Source organism: Musca autumnalis, unplaced genomic scaffold, assembly GCF_047663935.1.
Source record: "Musca autumnalis isolate F117 unplaced genomic scaffold, ASM4766393v1 scaffold_3, whole genome shotgun sequence".
Lineage (NCBI taxonomy): Eukaryota > Metazoa > Arthropoda > Insecta > Diptera > Muscidae > Musca > Musca autumnalis.
Genome location: NW_027411866.1, coordinates 72,769,595 through 72,790,092, shown reverse-complemented (window position 1 = coordinate 72,790,092; position 20,498 = coordinate 72,769,595). Strand labels below are relative to the sequence as shown.

The 20,498-nt window shown below is 35.6% G+C and overlaps 2 protein-coding genes across 3 annotated transcripts in view; one reads left to right on the top strand and one right to left on the bottom strand.

The window, feature by feature from the left end:
* The window catches only part of LOC141400145 (uncharacterized), a 406,721-nt gene that overhangs the window by 202,741 nt on the left and 183,482 nt on the right, over positions 1 to 20,498 (top strand). The window lies entirely within an intron of this gene.
* ENGase (cytosolic endo-beta-N-acetylglucosaminidase) overlaps positions 16,252 to 20,498 on the bottom strand; it is a 73,370-nt gene continuing 69,123 nt past the window's right edge. For both annotated transcript variants that reach the window (XM_073979594.1, XM_073979593.1), the window contains exon 5: positions 16,252 to 19,072. In XM_073979594.1, coding sequence (XP_073835695.1) covers positions 17,827 to 19,072 — 1,246 coding nt within the window. In that variant the 3' untranslated portion in view covers positions 16,252 to 17,826. The remainder of the gene's footprint in view (positions 19,073 to 20,498) is intronic.

The window sequence follows — 20,498 nt, the reverse complement described above, 5'->3', positions numbered from 1 at the left end:
TTTATTGTGCATTATTTTGTTATATTTTTTCCTTACTCACTTTTACTCAATTTTACATGTCTTATTTATTACACTGTGAAAACAAGTTTTGGGGCAGAGATAAGTCCTTTTGGAGATGAAAGCCCTTGGTGAGTATATTAAGAATCCCAAAGGACAGATCTGCCGCGAGTCGAACTTCCGCGTTTGGCGTGATGAAGTTTTTGCTAGAGTCCCTGTAAGTCATCAGGAATTAGCGTTATATCTTTGTTCACTGAGATGACATGTCTTCAGTCAAATCGAATGAGGATTATTTTCGTGGAGCACTTCGACCTTCTAACTCGCTTCCTTCAATGTCCATTTCGTCCTTTATTTTAAGAGCCTCTATAAAAGTACCACAAGTTGACGTTTTTCAGCTTCGAAATGTTCTGCAAAAATTTCGCTCAGAAAATTTTAGGTACGGCTCTCATTGACAACTAATCGATTTTGTCGCGTTTTCGTGGTCGTTTTGTCGAAATAACCTTTTTTCGGTTAACCGAAAAATTGCGTTTTTGGTGAAACCCGGTTTCGGTTTTGGACACCCTAATTGTGGTTCGCCAAGGGATTTTGTCTATTGTTCAAAGAGACCACACTATTTTGAACACACACACATATGGACTCACACACACAACGCCGCAATGAACAATGATAACAATTTGGAAAGCTTTCCACGTAATTGTTTGCTTAAATCCGTCAGTCATTCGTTTGGTTTCAATATTTTACGGGATGGAGTTTTCTGCGTCTTTAGGGGGAAAATAAACAATTGTCGTGGATTCTAAGAATAGCAAACAAATGGGAAATGGAAAAATTGATAAGAAAAACAAGTCAGAAGTCTCCCTCTGCCAAGCTTTTATTTGGGCTATTTGTTTTTTTTATATAAACTTTGGTTTTATTTCGGAAAGTTTTTCGTTCATCGCAATCCTTGATATATTACATGCGACAAGTGAGCGAAAGAATCCACAACAAAGACTTTTTTGGTCTGAATGGAATTTTTATGGGTTAAAGTTTTTATTTGTGTAGGAGTTTTTTTTTTCAATAAAACCTAGTTCAACAACAGCGCGGTGACAGCGAAAGTTTTAAGATTTTAATTTTTTGGGTTAAAACAAAAAAGCTATGACAAAAGACAACTTCGCCTGTCTTTCACATAGAAGAACATCGGGCTATTTTCATTACAAAAAATAAATTCTGACTTCGACAATGAAAGAAAAGCTTTTATCTATCTCCAATGGTGTCACATTCAAACTATAAACTTCTTCCACCATAAGGAATTGTTGAAGAAAATATTTCAATAATTGTTTCCCCTACCTTTACGTGTTTTTCGTGTTGCTATTGATTACAGAGTAATCCTATATGCAGAGTAGCTCCACTAGTCATACCATGGTTTCCTTTGTGGAGGCCTCAGGTATCTAAGTACATATTTTGCGGCTGTTTTCATGGAAATTCAATTTAAAGCAAATTGTTTTTAATGATAATGCTGAAAACACAATAAACGTTTGTGTAAAGTTTTGCTAAACGACAACAACCGCAGGGAGACACTGACACCAAAGCTGAACGTTGTGTTTTCAGCTTAAAAGCTGCAAAAGAGGAAACTGCCAAAAACTGGTACCACAATGCAAATAACTGGAAGAAATGTCAAACTCAGCGTACCAGTCAATCAGAAGTCAGTAAACTTGTTATAATTTTTTGCTCGCCTAAATTAGTGGTGTAAAAAGTTTCTAAAGATAACACATTCCAAGACCATCTTTGTTCGATATAGATCAGTTTTTGGCAGATCAGAAGAGGAACAACGAAAGACAGTTTTATATCGGTGTCGAAAATATGGATTTCTTGATGTCGTTGGTGGCATCGATGGGACACATGTCCTTATTACTGCCCCATCTAATATTATAACAGAAATGGGTATTTCAGCTTGTAATGAAAAGCTTGTAAGTAACTAAAACAAAGGTACTAAGTATATACTATAATAGCTGATGGCCTTAGTAGCCAATGCTACCTTCTTATTAACTTTGTATTTACTACTAGTTAATGTAAATAAAATAAATAATATGCTATAAAATAAGCCGATGGCCTTAGATGCTAATGCTATTTATCAGCGTACATAAAAATACTTTATGAAACATTTCGTATTTTCCATAGGGACAATACAAAACGAAACATAACCCACGTTGTCCGAACTCGCTGTTTAGTTTCGTTATGTTGGCATTCGTGAATGTGAAACAAACAAACGAAACAGTTCAAATAGTCCAGTCAAAATAGACATTGAAATAGCAAAAATTCCCACAAAGATGAATTTTGGTGGAGAGCTATTAGAAACAATGTCCTAAAAGTCCCCTTCAATCCCATGTGTGCAAAAACAGTTATTCGGGGTCAAAGGTCAACATTTAGGGACTTTTCCGGTTTTCGGATTTTTTCTTGAAAACCGTAGGTCTTATCAAAAAGAGACAAGACCAACTATTGTAGTCAGAAAAATACTCTACATGCTTTGTCTTTACAACTTTTTTTCCTAGAAAGAACCATTTTTGAGATATAGCGGTTCTAAAAAATACCTTAATAAAATAACCGGGGTAACCGGGTTTGTCCCCCAAAAATATATATGTTTCCTTAAAGAGCGAAATTATACCTAGCGTAGGGTTATTCCATGTTAGAGTTATTTTATGCAAAAATAACCCAGTAAACCCACATGTGTAATCGAAAGCCCAACGGGAACGACCACAACGAAAACTCTCCAATTTTTTTGAATTTTTGTCAAAAGGTTAGGGGTCTTATTACGGATATGTATAATTTTCATCAGCGGATGATCCGGTTTGGTTGTTATTTGACCTGAAATGTCAGATTTAAAACCGGGGTAGGCCTGGTTCTACTGAACCGATTACTGCAAAGTGGATATCGTTTGGAAGCTTATGGAAATACCTAACACATGGCGTTGTTATTATAACGCCGCCTCACGATATCACGATATCTCAAGAATGGTGACTCCTATTGAAAACTTATAAAGATCATTCTTGTAGACAATTTTTAAGCCTACAAAATGTACTTTAGTCAATTGCTGTCCTGACCGTTTTTTAGAAAAATCAAAAACTGAATAAGGCCACCAAAAATTACCTTTGACCCTTTAGGAATATATGTTTCTTGATCACCAGGAACCCTAAATGTCAAATTATAGCTAATTCGGTTTGAAAATAAGACTACAAACGTCAAAATACCTGAAAACGGGCGGTACAGTTATGTGGGGCCTTTACCAAAACGTGGACCGTCATCGAACTTGATCTGCCTGCAAACAAAAGACGCATCTTCTCAAAATTTCAGAGTCATATCAGCATTTTTGTGGATGCTAGAGTGATTGCCACGGACGGACATGCATAGATCGACTCAGAATTTTACGCTGAGTAAGAATATATGGGGATTACTGAGTGAAATCGCACACTTTTTCAAGACAGGTTTTTAATTTCCTTTATTTTTTGCTGTGGTGATGCTGCTCGTCAGTAAAATATTTTAGTATATTTTCAGATATTTTTAACTAATGGTTCCAGAGATATCGCGCCTTCAAAAAGTGAAATTCTGTAAAAACTACATATTTATATGCAAAGAAATACTCATAACTTCTTATTTTTTTTTAATTTGTTAATACAATTTTTCCTATATAACAGTGTTTATTTGTTATTTTACCAAAAAAATAAATAGTTTCATTTATAAACATTTGTTTCGATGTTTTATTTAGGAATTTATCTTAAACATCTTAAAAACTTCTTAATTTTGCGATTTAAAGAATGTCTGATAAAACAACAAAAAAAACAAAAAAAAATTCTATTTGGACCAATATCAAAGAAGTTATGAGTATTTGGTTACACATAGTTTTTTACAGAATTGACTTTTTCAAGGCGCGACATCTCTGGAACCGTTAGTCAAAAAATCTGAAAATATACTAAAATGTTTTGCTGACGAACAGCATTACTACAGCAAAAAACCAGTAAGGAAAGGATCAAAGTCGGGCGGGGCCGACTATATAATACCCTACACCACTGTGAATATGTAAAATATAAATCGGAGCTATATCCAGATCTTAACCGATTTTGATATAATTTGGCACATTTATTTCCAGACCGAATTCAGTCACATATTCCAAATATCATTGAAATCGGACTTATATATCGTGTTTGGAGCTGAAAACACACGAAATCGGCCGACAATATATATGGGAGCTATATCCAAATCTGAACCGATTTCGATATAATTTGGCTCAATTTAAGTGTCGACATTTCGTGGCCACTGGGAACCACATATGTAAAATTTCAGCTAGTTTGGGCAAAAAATGTGGCTAAGATCCATAAAATACCTTAAATCGGGAGGTATCGTTATATGGGGACTATACCGAACCGTGGACCTATCTGGACAATTTTTAGTGGAGCAATTTCGCGGCCATTGGGAACCTCAAATGTAAAATTTCAGCTGGTTTGGGCAACAAATGCGGCTAAGATCCTTAAAATACCTTTAATCGGGAGGTACCGTTATATGGGGCTATACCAAAACTTGGACCGATATAGCCCATCTTCGAACTTGATCTTCCGACGGCTAAAAAAATGGTATTCCCCAATTTTCAGCGAAATCGGTCAACAAGTGCGACCTGTATGTTGCGAACGGACGGACATGCATAAATCGACTCAGAAAGTATATCCCTAGAAGGAACTATGGGTCTATCTCGCTTCCTTTTGTATGTTACATACAAATGCACTAACACATAATACCCCTTACCACATAGTGATGTAGGGTATAATAAAGGAAATCAAAAACCTCATCTTGATAAAGTGTTCGATTTCACTCAGATATCCCCGTATATAGGTTCATATTCTAGTATACACCCAAAATGAAGGTACCTCCCGATTTTACATACGCATCGTCCAAATGGAATTTCTGTAATGTGGTATATTGTATTCTGAATGGATAGAAAACATCTTTGAAGTGGACGAAGAGCTTAGTACTTTCATAAACAAAAGTAAACTAATTGTTGCATTTTACTTTAATACAACTCTTGGTGAAGGGTACAAAAAGTTCGGCCTGGTCAAACTTAACGCCGTTCATACTTGTCACTCCTTAAGGTTGCTAAGTTCCACGTTGTTGACTCGCATTAAAAGCTTTTCGTGATAGTTTTCGTAGTTGTGATAATTAATATTTGACATTGGTTAGATTTAGACATAGAAAGGCTTTAAAATTTAAGAAACAAAGAAATTTTTTCTATTTGATGTATATCAACGTATACCAATCTTCGATCATTACTAGACATCGGATTTTGCATATTTGCATATTTTTTATTAATAAAGATACGAAAATTCTGATTGGACCAAAATTCGTTTTGAAGAAAACTGAATGCAATGACAGGCTCATATTTTTTATTTTTTTGCATATTTGCATATTTTGCATATGCACAAAATATGCAAAAAATATGCAAAATATGCAAAATATATGCAAAATATGCAAAAAATATGCAAAATATGCCAAAAATATGCAAAATATGCAAGTATTTTTTTTGACAAAAATCATCAAATTAAATTTGGAAAGTCATCTAACAGTGTTCTAAATTAAGTTTATTGCCGTTAAACGTCGATTTCTTAGCAGATTATTCTGTTATTAATTATTATTCCGCCACAGCAATAAATCTGGACTAAAAGACTTAGACAATTTCCTATAACCCAGCCTTCTTATCACAACATAAGTGGCTTTCTAATACAATTTCGTTCAAAAACTCAATCAGAAATGTCAAAATGTACGTATCCAAATATGTTGATAGTTTCTGCGCGGCCAAAATTGTCTGACAGAATAACAAATGAGGAATTAGGACTAAGAAAATATTGAATATTACATAAAATCTTTCATATTTTATTAAAAACATATAACATATAATATATATAATATATAATTGGAAATCACCTGTGATAAAGAACAGAATATAAAGTTGCAATCCACGTAACACTTAAAAACAAAAAATCCCTGATGATGATCGTCGAAGACGATCGAAATATCGGAAAACTAATAAAGATATAAAACAAAATCACCATTTGTTTTATTGAAATGACCTAGAGCCAAACAAAAACTTAAGAAGAAATATAAAAAATATTCACGGTGCCATCATGAATATTTCCCTTTAAATTTTCCACACGGAAAATAATTTTAAAAAGTGAAATTCTTTTAAAATCAATATTTGTTAAAAGTTGAAAACTACTAGATTCGCTTCATTATGGCGTATTCTAGTCGAATCGACAAAAATATTCCCTTTTTGGGCATAAATACGGAAATAAAAAATTGTGAAATTGGGGAAAGGAAACAAATTCTGCAAGGAATTTTTATTCATGATTGCACTGATAACTATATTTTAATACCCTAAGGGTATTATGTCTTAGTGAATGAGTTTGCAACATGCAAAATGAAACGAAATAGACCCACAGTTCCTTTTGATGATCTGCATAGATTCGCACTTATCCATCTGGCCATGTCTTTTTGAAAACAAAGCACAGGTCACATTTATAGACCAATTCGCATAAAAACTGCGGATTTTTGGCCCCAGGGCGATCCCTATTTTGGTAAGAATCGATTCAGATTTGGATATTGCTCCCATATATACAGCACATTCGCGATAATCTATACACAACAGGTTTCGGCGGTGTCCGAATTATCAAATTGTTCGGATTAACGAATTGTAAGGTAAATAAATTATTTTATATGATTAAATCACTAGTGGAAGTTATATAATAATACTTTTTTAAACTGTAATTGTTAATACCGAAAACTTAAATAAAAGTGCTCTACGTGTAAAAAATTGTGAGATTTTTCTACTCGACAATCCGGACATTTTTATTGGCATTGCCCGTATTTGTTCCAGAAAAAGCCAATCAGATTGTGAAAGTAGTACTAGAAATATGACATTTTTAAAGTTTACATCAGGATGTAAGCAAACCTAGAGACAGATGTGGAATTTCATCGTTTTGTAAATTAATATTCCTTGAAATCTTTGCCTTTTAGGTGTATAGTGCATTTGGCAACTTTGATGACAATAATGCGCGAATATTTTTCTTAATATATTTATTTATATCCTGCACAACAAGGCTAATGTGTCATGAAAGGTTTGTCTTTGTACTCGATAATTTTTACTAAATGTTGCTCCATTAAACAAATGTCAAAATTCGAAGCATTGGTAATAATTAGTACAAATTATCGAGTACACGGACAGGTATAAATTAAACAATTGTGTATACAAAAAAGGGTTATGACTTTTCGACAGTGTTATCAAAATTGGTTTCCTGTAGCAGGAATGAATGAACTATATTTTTTAGCATTCCAAATACTTTTTTAGCAGAAATATATGAGGGGTTTTGCCATTTTAAAGACAATTCCAAGGTTTTTGACTAATTTTACCACTACCACTCTATTGTGTGGTTTTTCTAAGTGATGTCATTTTGAACTTATCATTGGGCTTCTTCATTTTGCTTATTATTCAGGAGTGAACATTTTCCAATTCTGCATTAAGAGATTGTATGCGTACAATATAGATCGATATTATAACATTATGTATTTTTAGTGCATTAAACTAATACCATGTCATCAATATTAAAGCGGCAGTTAGAGCATTTTTCCAAAGAAGCTTTTTGACCACAAAGAACAAAAATTGTCAATTTATGTCTGTATATACTGAATAAAGGACTAAACACTATAAAATATATTCAAATCTAATATGTGGATATTCAAAACGTAAACGTCGAATTATAGTTATATTCCAGAACCTGGAATCGTAAATGGTTCTTTATTACTTTTTCCCATTTTGCGCTAAAAAACGAACCCTTTTTCCAAAAACTAGAAAAAAATGCGCTTTTATCTAAACAAAAATAGGGATGACTAACTCTAGCTCCTTTGTTCTTCTGCTAGACAATTTTGGCCGATTAGAAACTATCATCATATTTGGACACGTTGATTTTGACATTTCTGATTGAGTTTTTGACATTTTTCCATTATCTATCTACATTTGTGTAGGAAGCAAATTATGTTGTAATAGGAATGCTGGGTTATTTATTTTCTCACCTTGTGAAAACTGATTTAAGTCTTGTTAGTCCAGATTTATTGCTGTGGCGGAATATCTGGAGAGTCTCAATAACATAATAATCTGCAAAAAACAATGTTAAACGGCAAAAAAACTTAATTTAGAACGCCTTTTTGATGATTTTCCAAATTTAATTGACGATTTTTGTCAAAAAAACACTTGCATATTTAGCATATTTTTTGCATATTTTGCATATTTTTTGCATATATTTTGCATATTTTTTGCATATATTTTGCATATTTTTTGCATATTTTTTGCATATTTTTGATATGACCCCAAATATCGAAAAATTGACCCTCAAAACGCCTAGATCCAAAATTTGAGTCCAATCGGATAAGAAATAAAAAACATGCTAAAATCCGATGTCTAATCATTACATAGATATATAAAATTATAACCCACTAACCTATGCTACATTTCACAGCAATTCCTGACGTTCAAAGTGAAAATGTTGAAAATGTTTTATCAAAGTTTCCATAATTTAACAAAGTCATAGAAATGCTGTCTGTCGTCTAGGTGGGTAGCAACAATTACAATAAATGACACTTTAAAACCCACACCACGTGCCTCGAGCACAAACTCGTTACCAAATGACATTCAACTTTGAAAAACGTGGAACAAAATGAACATGAAACTGTATGAATTATGATTTTTTAACTTGTCCGCCACATTACCAGCAGTCAAGTAAAATAATGTTTTTTGCAACTCAAAGAAAATTTTACGAGTAAAAGCTAAAATTATTATCCTGTGAAGGATTGCCATTTCCCATCGCATACCAAGTGCCACAATTAATCATTGTTAATGTCTTAATGGGGGAGATTCTTCGTTTACTAAAACTTTAAGACAATTTACATTCATTAGATGTTTTCTAAATTAGGCTACCGAGAGTACATTTATATCATACAACAGCAAGAGGTCGCTTCGTAAGACTCTTTCCAATGGAAAGGGTGCTTCGTAAGATCCTTTCTAAAGGAAAGCGTGCTTCGTAAGACACTTTCCAAAGAAGAAGGTGCCTCGTTTAGACCATTCCCAAAGGGCATGGGGTCGTAAGACCCCATCCATAGGAAATGTGGACTTCGTAAGACCCTTTCCAAAGGAAAGGGTCCTTCATAAGACACATTTATCGCACTGCGTTTGCTCCTTTGATCTCCATTAAATCTAAGCCCAAATTTGTTTTTATACCAGCATTCAGCATTTATGCTAACGAGGGTATATACTAGAGATGGTCGCGTACGTAAAAAATTAGGCACGAACATGCACGAACACGGACCAACATTTTTATGCACATTCACGCACAAACACGGCGTTTTCGAGAAGGCACGAACACGCACACTCACGCACGAGATTACAAAAAAAGAGAAATAGATATAGGTGTACATTTATTTGTTCAAAAAATATTCATATGGGGTTGTCTGAATGAAATCGGACACTTTTTCAATATGAGGTTTTTGTTTTCCTTTATTTTTTGCTGTGGTGATGCTGCTCATCAACAAAACATTTCAGTATATTCTCTGATTTTTTCGACCAACGGCTCCAGAGGTATCGCGCCGTGAAAAAGTCGAATTCTATGGAAACTATATGCAAAGAAATACTCATAACTTCTTCAATATTGGTACAATCTTTTTTTGTATGTTTTCTTTTATTTAATAAAAAAAAATAGAAAACAATTTGGCACGGTGGAATTGGATTCAATTTTCGCGATTTAATTTTTAAAATCAACTTATAACAATGACCCCTTCGATTTTCTTGATTTTTTTTTTTTTTTTTTTTTTTTTTGTATAAAACTACGATCAATTACAAAAATTTTAAGTCCTATTTGGTAGTGGGATTCGAATGATTTTTATTTTTTTAATTTTTTAAAATGTGTCAATATAATTTTTTTAGGCGAAGATCATTTTTAGTATTAATTATACCCTCAGCATTTATGCTAACGACACTTTCATACGGGCAAAATGTGCCTCATCGAAATAATGGTTTTAGACCCCAAGTATGTTTGGACGAAATGTGTTTCAGGCAATTTGGAGTCGATTGAGCAATGTCCGTCCGTCTCTCTGTCTGTATGGCTGGCTGGAGCGCACGATAACTCGCGAACGGATGAACCGATTCGGTTCAAATTTTGGCTTTCGTAATATTTTGCCAAAACTTAGTTTAAGTTCGAAGATGGGCTTTATCGGTCCACTCCTTCCGGTACCTACCCCACAAAACTTCGAAAATGTTCCGAAAATTTGTGCGCACGATAACTCTTGAAGGGAGTAACCGATTTGCTCCATACTTTGCCCATCGTAAAATGTGTACAAGACTTAAATAATATTTCAATATAGACTCAATCGGTCTACTCCTTCGGGTACCTCCCACACAAAATTTCGGAAAAGTTCAGTTTAGGGCCATCTCGCGAATCGCTCTGATTTTTGTTTTAACTACTTGTATTCAGTGTCCTCCATACGATGGTACAAGTTTTTTCAGGGGCAAGTCCACACTTCCTGAGAAAGTAGCCTGAAAGTTGCAACAAAAACCCCTATGACACCGTGTGAGGTGGTTGGAGCGCAAGATAACTCTCGAACGGATTTGCCGATTCGGTCCAAAATTTGGCCTTCGTAATATTTTGTCCAAACTTAGTTTAAGTTCGAAGATAAGCCATATTGGTTCACTCCTTCAGGTACCTCCCCCACAAAAGTTCAAAAATGTTCGGAAAAATTGTGGCCACGGTAACTCTGGATTTGGTCCATACTTTACACATCCTAATACATTTACCAGATATAGATCAGGTTTGAATATGATATTTGTCTACTCCTTCGGGTACCTCCTACACAAAATTTCGGATAAGTTCACTTTAAGACCTGCTCTCGAATGGCTTTGATTTTTGTTGAAGCAACTTGAATTTGCTGCCTCAATTACAACGGTAACCGTTTTTCAGAGGCAAAAAAAAAACCCTATGTCACCATATGTAGTGGCTGGGGAGCACAATAACTCCCGAATCGATCAACTAATTTGGTCCAAACTTTGGATCTCCCAATATTTTGTCCAAATTTAGTTTAACTTCTAAAATGGCCCATATAGGTGCTCTTCTAAGGGTACCTCTCCCACAAAAGTTCAAAGTTTGTGCCTAAGTGCAGTTAAGGCTCTGTTCGGTGATCGTTTGTAAATGTATACCGATGGTCTTCGTAGTGGTCTTGTTAAGAACGATATTATATTTTCAGTGGACAAGTCTATGCTTCCTGGCATACTGGTCCAAAATTTATGCGATGACCCACTGAAATGACTAGTGGTCGCGATATCTATTGAAAAGATATGACTCCCTAAATAAGATCCACTTCCATAATGGACTATGTCAGTCCATTCATTTAATTACCTCCTACGCAACACTTTTTAACTTTCATACTAATCAACATTTTTGTCGGCAAGTGCAATGCCCAAAAAGGGCCACAAAATTCTGCGAAGACCCCAGACATAGGCTGAGGGTATAACTCTCTCGGCAAACCGACTGATACTTTTTACTTCTTTACAGCATTTTCGAACATCTAGACCAACATTAAGTCTGAGCCAACATTGCAATAATACAAATTTAAATGCGCTCTGACCTACAATTTATTCTCATTGAATGATAAATGTGTCTACGATGTGCCAATTCCATAGAATTAGCTCTTCTAAATAATTTGTCTGGTACATTTCTACGATTCTGTACGTTGTTGTGATTGTGTGCTGCTCGAGAATTCACAATAAATCAGTGTTGTCTTCAATACACTTGAGAATAATTGAAAGAATTAATCAGATTAAGAGCTTTAGATGATAATGGATATTTATTGTTTATTCACTACTTGGAATTTGGTATTTAAACCATCATGGTAATTTATTTAATTATTTAATTTTCTTAAATAATAATTACCGAAATTACCCATAAAGGTTTCGTTTGCAAAATGATTGCGTTTTAAATTACTTTTTGTCGTCATAACTATTTACAAACCCACCCAATTACTTTGGTGGTGCAATGAGGTCAACTCAAGCTGTCTTGCTGTAAATATAACTAGGCGTTACACCATACAGTTTCTCTTCAAATACAACTCTGATTTATTAACGCATACATACATTTGTCGGCTGTCTTCCAGCTGTCCGTAATTTTTTCACAGACAATCGGGTTAACAAATTTTTGTGAAAAAGAAGTGATAATTTAAATGTGCTGAAAACAAAAGAAAAATACAAAATATGTGAACGGAAAACGAAAAGAAATCGATGATTTTCATCCATAATTTTACAACTGTTTTTGCAGTTGCTCTCAGGCAAGTTTTGGGTTCTTGACAATCAATACATGAACTAAACTGTCCTGTCATGTGTAAACGCAGGGTAATGAAGTTTGACAGATAGCTGTGACATGCGCGGACGACGTGTACATTAGGGTTATGACTTTTTTACAACCTCGTTAGAACCTAAGATTAGATAAAATCTTAATATAAGGTTATTCGATAAAAAGCTCACGCACAAAAAGCGTTTAAAGTTTTCATATATGAGCTTTTTGAGAAAGTTTTGGAGTCACTTTAAGCACAAATATAACTCAAACCACGCTTTAAGGCCACACGACATAACCAAAAATGGCATGTCATGTCATTACATACATATATATCACTTTATATCATATATAACTTTATTCCATATATCATATCACCTTTAGACCTTTTTCAATATTTAAATGGAAAACCAGTTATTTTAGTTATAGTTATTAACAGGCAAAAAGTCATTCATTCGTGCAACAGGAAATATTTTTTTGAGAATTGTTTTTATTTCATAGTATTTTTGGATGGTAACATTCCTACTTTTGGCATTAATAGGCGAAAGTTCATTCATTTTCGCCACAGAAAATCATTTTTGAGAAAAAAGCCAACAAGTCATAACCCTTGTCTACATGCTGTCAATATTAGCCCTAGAATCGTGGGGTAGATGGTGGTCAGAATACTGCTACCATCGACCAGGACACCCAACTCTGCAATCTTTATGGTGAACAGAGTCTCTGTAGACTTAGTGGCGAATATTTGACACCAAGATCGTACAATCATCCACATACGTTACGATGCTGGAGAGGTAGAGGTTAAACAGTACCCCACCTTGGGAAACTCCCTGTTTCACTCAACGGGGTTGGAATTTCTTGTTCCAGAATTCCACGTACAACTGGTGTCCACACATATGACATTGTGCAACAAAATTAATTTTTTTCAAAATGATGGGGAAAACGGATTAGATTATGAAAGTAGAGCTAAGACTATGAGACACGTGTATCGGCGTTTTTAACGTTTACATCGGAAACTAACCAAAGTAGGGGGGGGCAAGTTTCGCTTTTTTCTAGTTTTTTTTCGAAATATTCGAGTTAAGATATCTTGGAATTCTTGCATTTTAGGTATATAGTGTCTTTGGCAACTTTACAGAGAAGGATGTGGGAAATATTTTTATTAAAAATTTTAACCCTCATGCGGTTCACAAAGGGGTCTTTTTCGTCCTTTTTTCGAAAGTCTTTCAAAAACTCTTTTAAAATGTAGTTATATCAAATCCAAATATTCTACAAAAGGGTTCGCCATAAAATTTTACTATATGTCTCGGAATACACCAAATCTGTAAATCTTATCTAATCGCCAGGAATCTCTAAAAATGAAAATCACGTTTTAGGGTTAAAGTCGGACTTCATCTGAGTTTGATGATGTCAAAGACATAAATATTTTTCGTCAAATTTCACTATGGGTCACTAAAGAAATGAAATGTCTATTTACATTATATATCACGAATATATTAGTATCATCTGAAGAGTTGCAACATTGGAGCCGGTGTAAGTGAATTGTGGACAACGGTTAAGTCACTCTCGGGGAAAGGCGGGAAGATAGGACCTCAGTCACGTTCGGCGACGTTACGTTGAATGGCCCGATGAGGAGGATGAACCAACACAGTTTACAATAGATGATGTTGCGAATGCCATCAGGAACGCTAAATCATCCAAAGCGTTGGGCCCTAATGGAATCTCCATGGTAATGCTGAAGCAACTGGATGAGCCGGGAGTGGAATATCTCACTAAAGTTCTCAACTTGTTGCTAGCCACACTCATTGTTCCCGAAGTCTGGAAAATGGGCAGGGTGGTCCCGCTACTGAGCAAGGCAAGGATGCCAGCAAAAGCTAATTGTGCAGGCCGATTTCGTTTTTGTCGCCCGTAGCAAAGATCCTTGACACCTTAGTCCTCCTCTCCAGTGTCAGAAATAGCAATCCAGTTGCCGATAATCAGCATGGATTCCGTAAACAGCACATCATGATAACAGCGCTGCACGCCATCTCCACATATAGTTGCCAAGGAGTCACCCAGTGATAGAACAGTGATGGTGGCGCTTGACTTATCAAAAACTTTTAATACAGTCGGACACTTCACGCTGTTTGAGGACATTGAGCAGACCACAATCCAGCCAAGCTTGAAACGTTGGATAGTCAACTATATGTGTGGACGCCAGTCGTACGTGGAATTCAGGAACAAGAAGTCCAAACCCCGTAGAGTGAAACAGGGAGTTTCTCAAGGTTGGGTGACATCTCCTGAACTGTTTAACCTCTACCTATCCTATATTCCGCCCCCTCCAGAAGGCACCGAGATCGTATCTGTGAGAGACTCAACTCCTATTTAACTGATCTTAACAACTTTTTCCACGTGAGGAATGTCAAGATTTACGGCACAAAATCTACAGCCAATTTGATCACCACATGGACGGCGCAGATTGGAAGAGAGTTGAATGTCATGGTCGACGGTAGAATTCCGACTACAAACTGATCCAAAATTCTAGGGCTCACATTCGACAATACGTTCAAGACGTGGGCGCACGCCACAGCTATCGGCGACAAACTGAAAAGTGGGAAAAAGGTCCTCAAGTCCCTAGTCTGCAGCACTTGGAGTGCAGATAAAGAAGCCTTGTTGGACACACATTACATGATTGGTTGGTCTGTGGTAATCTATGCGGCACCAGTTTGGTCCCCGAATTTAGTTGATACGTATTGGAAAGAGATTCAAACATGTCAGAATGTCGCCCTGAGAACAGCACCAGGGTGCCTCCTAAAGTCTTCAGTGGACCATTCACATGAAGAGGCAAAGATTTTTTCAATACAACAACACAATGGGATGCTTTCGTTGCAGTACTTGCTCGGGTGTTACCGTGAGAGCCATCCATATCATCATCTGGTGGGAAGGCACACACATTCAGGCACATCAGGAAGGATATCCCCGCTCTGGAGAGGAGAGGTCCAACGATACAGGAGAGAACCCCTAGAATCATACCGATTTACGGTTTTCTGTATTTTGAAGTTTGGGCCCTCAATATTCAACCGAAACGAACGAAATTTGTTATTTAGTTTTCGTTTTCCGCCTGAAAATTTTCCGTATTGTTCCACGTCTTCATATATCCCTCATAGAACGGTAGTTCCCAATTTTCGATATTTTGAAGATTTTGGGTCCAATATCCCACCGAAATGGCTGCAATTTGGGACTTGGTCTTTGTTGAGGATATAAAACTTTCCACCAGAAATTTGTTTATATTGGCCCACATCTTCATATAGCCCCCATAGAATGGCACCCCCCGATTTTCGGTATTTTGAAAGTTTTAACCGGAATTACAGAAATTTGTTATTTATTCTTCGCTAAAGGTAGAAAACATTTTTAGAGGTACAAAACATCCCTTGCAGAAATCAGACAGTATAGGCCCACGTTTTGGTATTGCCCTCATATAAGAGAATTTTGTGTTCCCAGAAGATTGAAAACTCGCAAAAACACCATCCATGTATATCCGGGTTTTAGTCTAGCCGGTATTTCCCAATTTTATGTATTTTCAGGTTATTTTTTGTCAAATTTTCGAACCGAGATTGCTGTAATTTAATACCAGAGTAAGCAGAAGGTCCGAAAAATTGTAAATAGTGGTCCATGGTTTTGGAAAGAACAACGATGACGCCCCACAAGACCTATTTTCAAGGGAGTATTGTCAGTTAAGATATTCTGCTCCTGCAAGGAATAAGAGGAAGATCTTAGTACTTTCACAAAAAAGGATACTAATTGTTCCTATTCACTTCAATACAGTTCGTGGTGGAGGGTATAAAAAGTTCGGTCCGAACTTACATAACGCCGTTCTTACTTGTTAGTTAATGCATTTATATTTTTGTATTTGTTTTTAAAAAATAAGCTTTATTTACGAGACTTTGTAAAAAAACAACGTTGACTATAATTATAATTAATATACAATAGGTACAATAATAAATTTATATTTATAAATTTGTAATACCTATAAAATACCTTTTTATATAATTTGGCTAATGGCGAATTGTATTGTCAAATGGTCAACAACACGTGTTTTAAAATATATTTTTTTATTTTCTATTTTTTTTTTTAATTTTAAGGTTATTTGTTAAATTTCTTAAATGTAAAGCAAAACATTGTTCATAAAAGTTGTGTTTTTTGTATAGCAAAGAGAAATAGAATTGTAGAAATAGGACAGCAAAAGGGAATACTGTGGTGGGGTGTAGTAAAATGTCAATCGGTTCAGTTGTTCCTATGTTTGTGCAAACTCATTAAAGCTAATTTGTTTAAATGCCTGTTGGTTAAAAGCTTTACTTGGCAGTAGTTTGAGCAAATATCAATAATAATTTAAAATAAATATGTTTTTTGGTTTTCTCAATTTAAGAAATTTACGATGACCTATTTGGCTATTCAGTATATTTTTAACAACTTGCCAATTTTTTATTACACTGTGCAACATTTTCAAGGTAGTTTTGTGCAAAAACTTCTACTGAGGATTTTATGAAAGTACAGACCCAATCGACAAAAACCCTATTTGGGTTTTGTGTGGTTAGCACGGGTTTAGATTAAAGGGGTTATGAACACTTACAAGTTTAACAAAATCGAAAAATTTTTATTGGCTCATTTTAAAGTACAGGTAGAATAGAATATGTAAAAAAAAACGATCGGATAAAAATTAGCTGAGATATGAGCGTTAGAAATAGAAAATTCATTGTGATTTTTATGCAACATCGAAGTTTGAAAAGCGGTTTTCTTGAAATGGCATTTTAGAATGCGGTGCCCACTGTAGCTCGAAAACGGATGATCCGTTCTTCGAATGTTTTTGTGGGATCGTTATACATATAAAAAGCTTGTACTTAAGAGATAGACTTAAAAATTTTTTTTTGACGGATTTATGGCGAAAAAAACTATATATTTTTTTTAGTCAAAATCGGAATTTCGACTTTGACAGTTCACAATTTTTTTAAAAAGTGATATTTTTGAATTCCGTTTCGCTTAAGTATAGGACTGACTGGTCTAGAATGTAATGAAATTTGAAGGCGATGTAAAAACTATAATAACATTTACCACGTCTCCCCATAAATATATAGGGACCGGAGCAAAACTCTTCTTTTATTGTATTTTCAGTTAAATTGACAATTTAAAATGCGAGTTTCATTAAAACATGTTTGATCTAAACATGGCTTTACAAAATGAAAAAGATCATTATGTAAACAATTTGCTTTAAAAACATTTTCTATATATTTTTGACTAATTAAAAAAATTCCCTGACCTTATTTCTCCATTCTCCCTTCGCTTTCTTATAACTAGCAATAAAAGCTTTTTTAATTTCTCTTTTTGTTTGTTTCTTTCTCAATTATGACTAAATATATCCATACTCTTTCTTGGTTTCTGCATCACTATCGTCGTTGTTCATGGCCACCATGTCGTCTTGTCAGTTAAGCAAATCACCTCCATAGACTTGTATTAAAGCAATATTACTATCAACTGGGAAATCATGATGATTTACATTGAATTCATTCAAATAAACTGCACCCAAATAGGCGGTATCTTTTGCTTCGGGCGTTTTGCGATACAGAACACCAATATCTTTGACTTGTATGCCACCATCAAATTCCACAACGTAGTAACGAACACGCCAACCGTTGGCCTGGAAATCTGGGAAAGCCATATCTTTTGGTATTTGAGGACATTCCAAGGACCCACTCAATAGCTCATTGTATTTGGGCTTAAACGGTGACACATAACAACGCCCCCGCTGTAAACTCACTGTGTCATAGTAATCACCCAAAAACAAATAACAATCACGGGCATTATTGCTGGTACAAAAACGTAGAATACAATCAAATTCACCATCTTGGGGGTTGAGTTTGTATGCATAGGCAAACACCAAACCACCACCGGGAAGTTTAAAATCTGTGACAAACAAACGAAAACTGCTGTCGCATTGGCTAATGCGAAGACAAGAGCCGCCATTGAAAGCATCATCATAGTGTCGTGTGGCCAAATCGTGCAATGGTACTGATGGTTGCAGCGACTGTCTGGATAAATTGAAAAATCCCTCCGATTCACTCACACCACCGGCAGCTGCTGCTGCTTCACTGCCCTCCTCCACCGTAGCCTTAGGCAGGCCACATACATAGCTACGTTTACCCGAACCCATACAAAAATCCGTATAGAATGCTAACGAGTTATAGGGATGCGTTGCCAAATGATCCCATAAAAGCCACCAGAATTTCTCATTTCTCAGTAGAAATGTTTCATTAACAGCATCATCACCATTCTCCTGTTTTATGTTATAGCCGAACTGTTGCAACGTTTCATATGTCCAGGCTGGTGCAAAAATACCCACAGAGAAGCGATTTTTGGCAATACGTGCCAAGGTTCGTTTACTTTGAAATTTTGCTATTTGATTGCGGCCAAATACATCAATGCCAAAGAATACACTTTGGCTGTGGGCCCGTTCTTGTTCGCAAAGGGAGCGTGTCTGTTCAAGGCTTCTATCGTCCCAACTGTAATTTATGAGTGTGGCATGAGTTGACCTAAAGAAACGCACATTCTTGGCATTCAGTTCGTTTTGCCATGACAACTGACCAGTTTCGATGACACTGTCATACCAAAATACAACACCCGCCTCAACATGCTGCTCTACACATTCACGTAAACGGTTTAGAAAGTAACTGAAAAGAAGAAAAGACAAAACAAAAGAAGATAAATATATTAGTATCATCTCTGGAATGTAATAAAATTATTTTGAAAAAGAAAGAAAACACATAAATTCCACATTGATTAAGGTAAATGAAGGACGACAGCTCATTATTCGCCAAGGAGATGTTTTGGCAAGTTAGCACACTTTGGAAACGAGTTACTGGACAAACGTATGGAATGTTTTGAGTAGTTCACTAAAAATTGTATACACTTCAGCATACTATGGAAGGTATATTAAGTTTGTCATTCCGTTTGTAACTGCTCGAAATAGTCATATATAACGGTACCATTTGTTTCAGGTATTTTAAAGTTTTGTCTACATTTTCGGACTTAATTTTATGTTATTTGGCCTATATTGTTCCTAGAAGTCAACAAAATTTTCCACTATCAAGTAAGAACGGCGGTAAGTTCGGCCAGGCCGAACTTGTTTTACCCTCCACCACGTTTATGAAGAAGACTAAATATCAAATTCCAGCAAGTTCGGTAAAACAATGTGGCTAAACTCCAAAATACCGAAATTCGGGAGGTTCCGTGCCTACAAATTTCTGGCGGACAGTTTTTTTAGACTCAAAGAAGACTAAATACCAAATTTGCGACATTTTGGTGAAACCTTCAAAATACCCCAAATCAAGATGTACTCTTCTATGGGGGATATAGGAACTAGCGGGCCTATACTGATAACTCTCTTCTGGAATATTTTATAGCCACATGGAAGACTAAACAACAAATTTCAGCCTATCGGTGGGATATTGACGTCACAACCTTCAGAATTACGAAAATCGGGAGGTACCGTTCTATGGGGGCTATATCGAAACGTGGACCTATAACGACGAATTTTAGTCAGAAAGGCTTTTACCTAAATACCAAATTTTTGTGGCCACAAACTTCAAAATACCGAAAATCGGGAGGTACCGTTAAATGTGTGCTATATGAAGGCGTGGACCTATACCGACAAATTTCTGGGAAAAAGTTTTATACCCCCAAAGAAGACTAAGTACCAAATTTCAGCCATTTCGGTGTGATAATTAGGCTAAAACCTTCAAAATACCGGAAATAGGGAGGTACCGTTCTATGCCGTATACTAAGGCGTGGACCTGTACCGAGAAAGTTTTATAACCCAAATGAGGATTAAATACCAAATTTCAGCCACTTCAGTAGAGTATAGAGGCCACAAAATTCCGAAAATCGGGTTGTACCGTTCTATGGGTGCTATATCAAAACGTGGACCGATATAGCCCATTTGCAATACCAAACATCCTAGGAATAATAGAAACTTCTATAACAAATTGCAAAGCTCTATCTTAAAAATTGCGAGTTGTATCTTGAGTTCAACAGACGACGGACAGACAGACAGACGGACATGGCTATATCGACTTAGAATTTTACCCTGATTAAGAA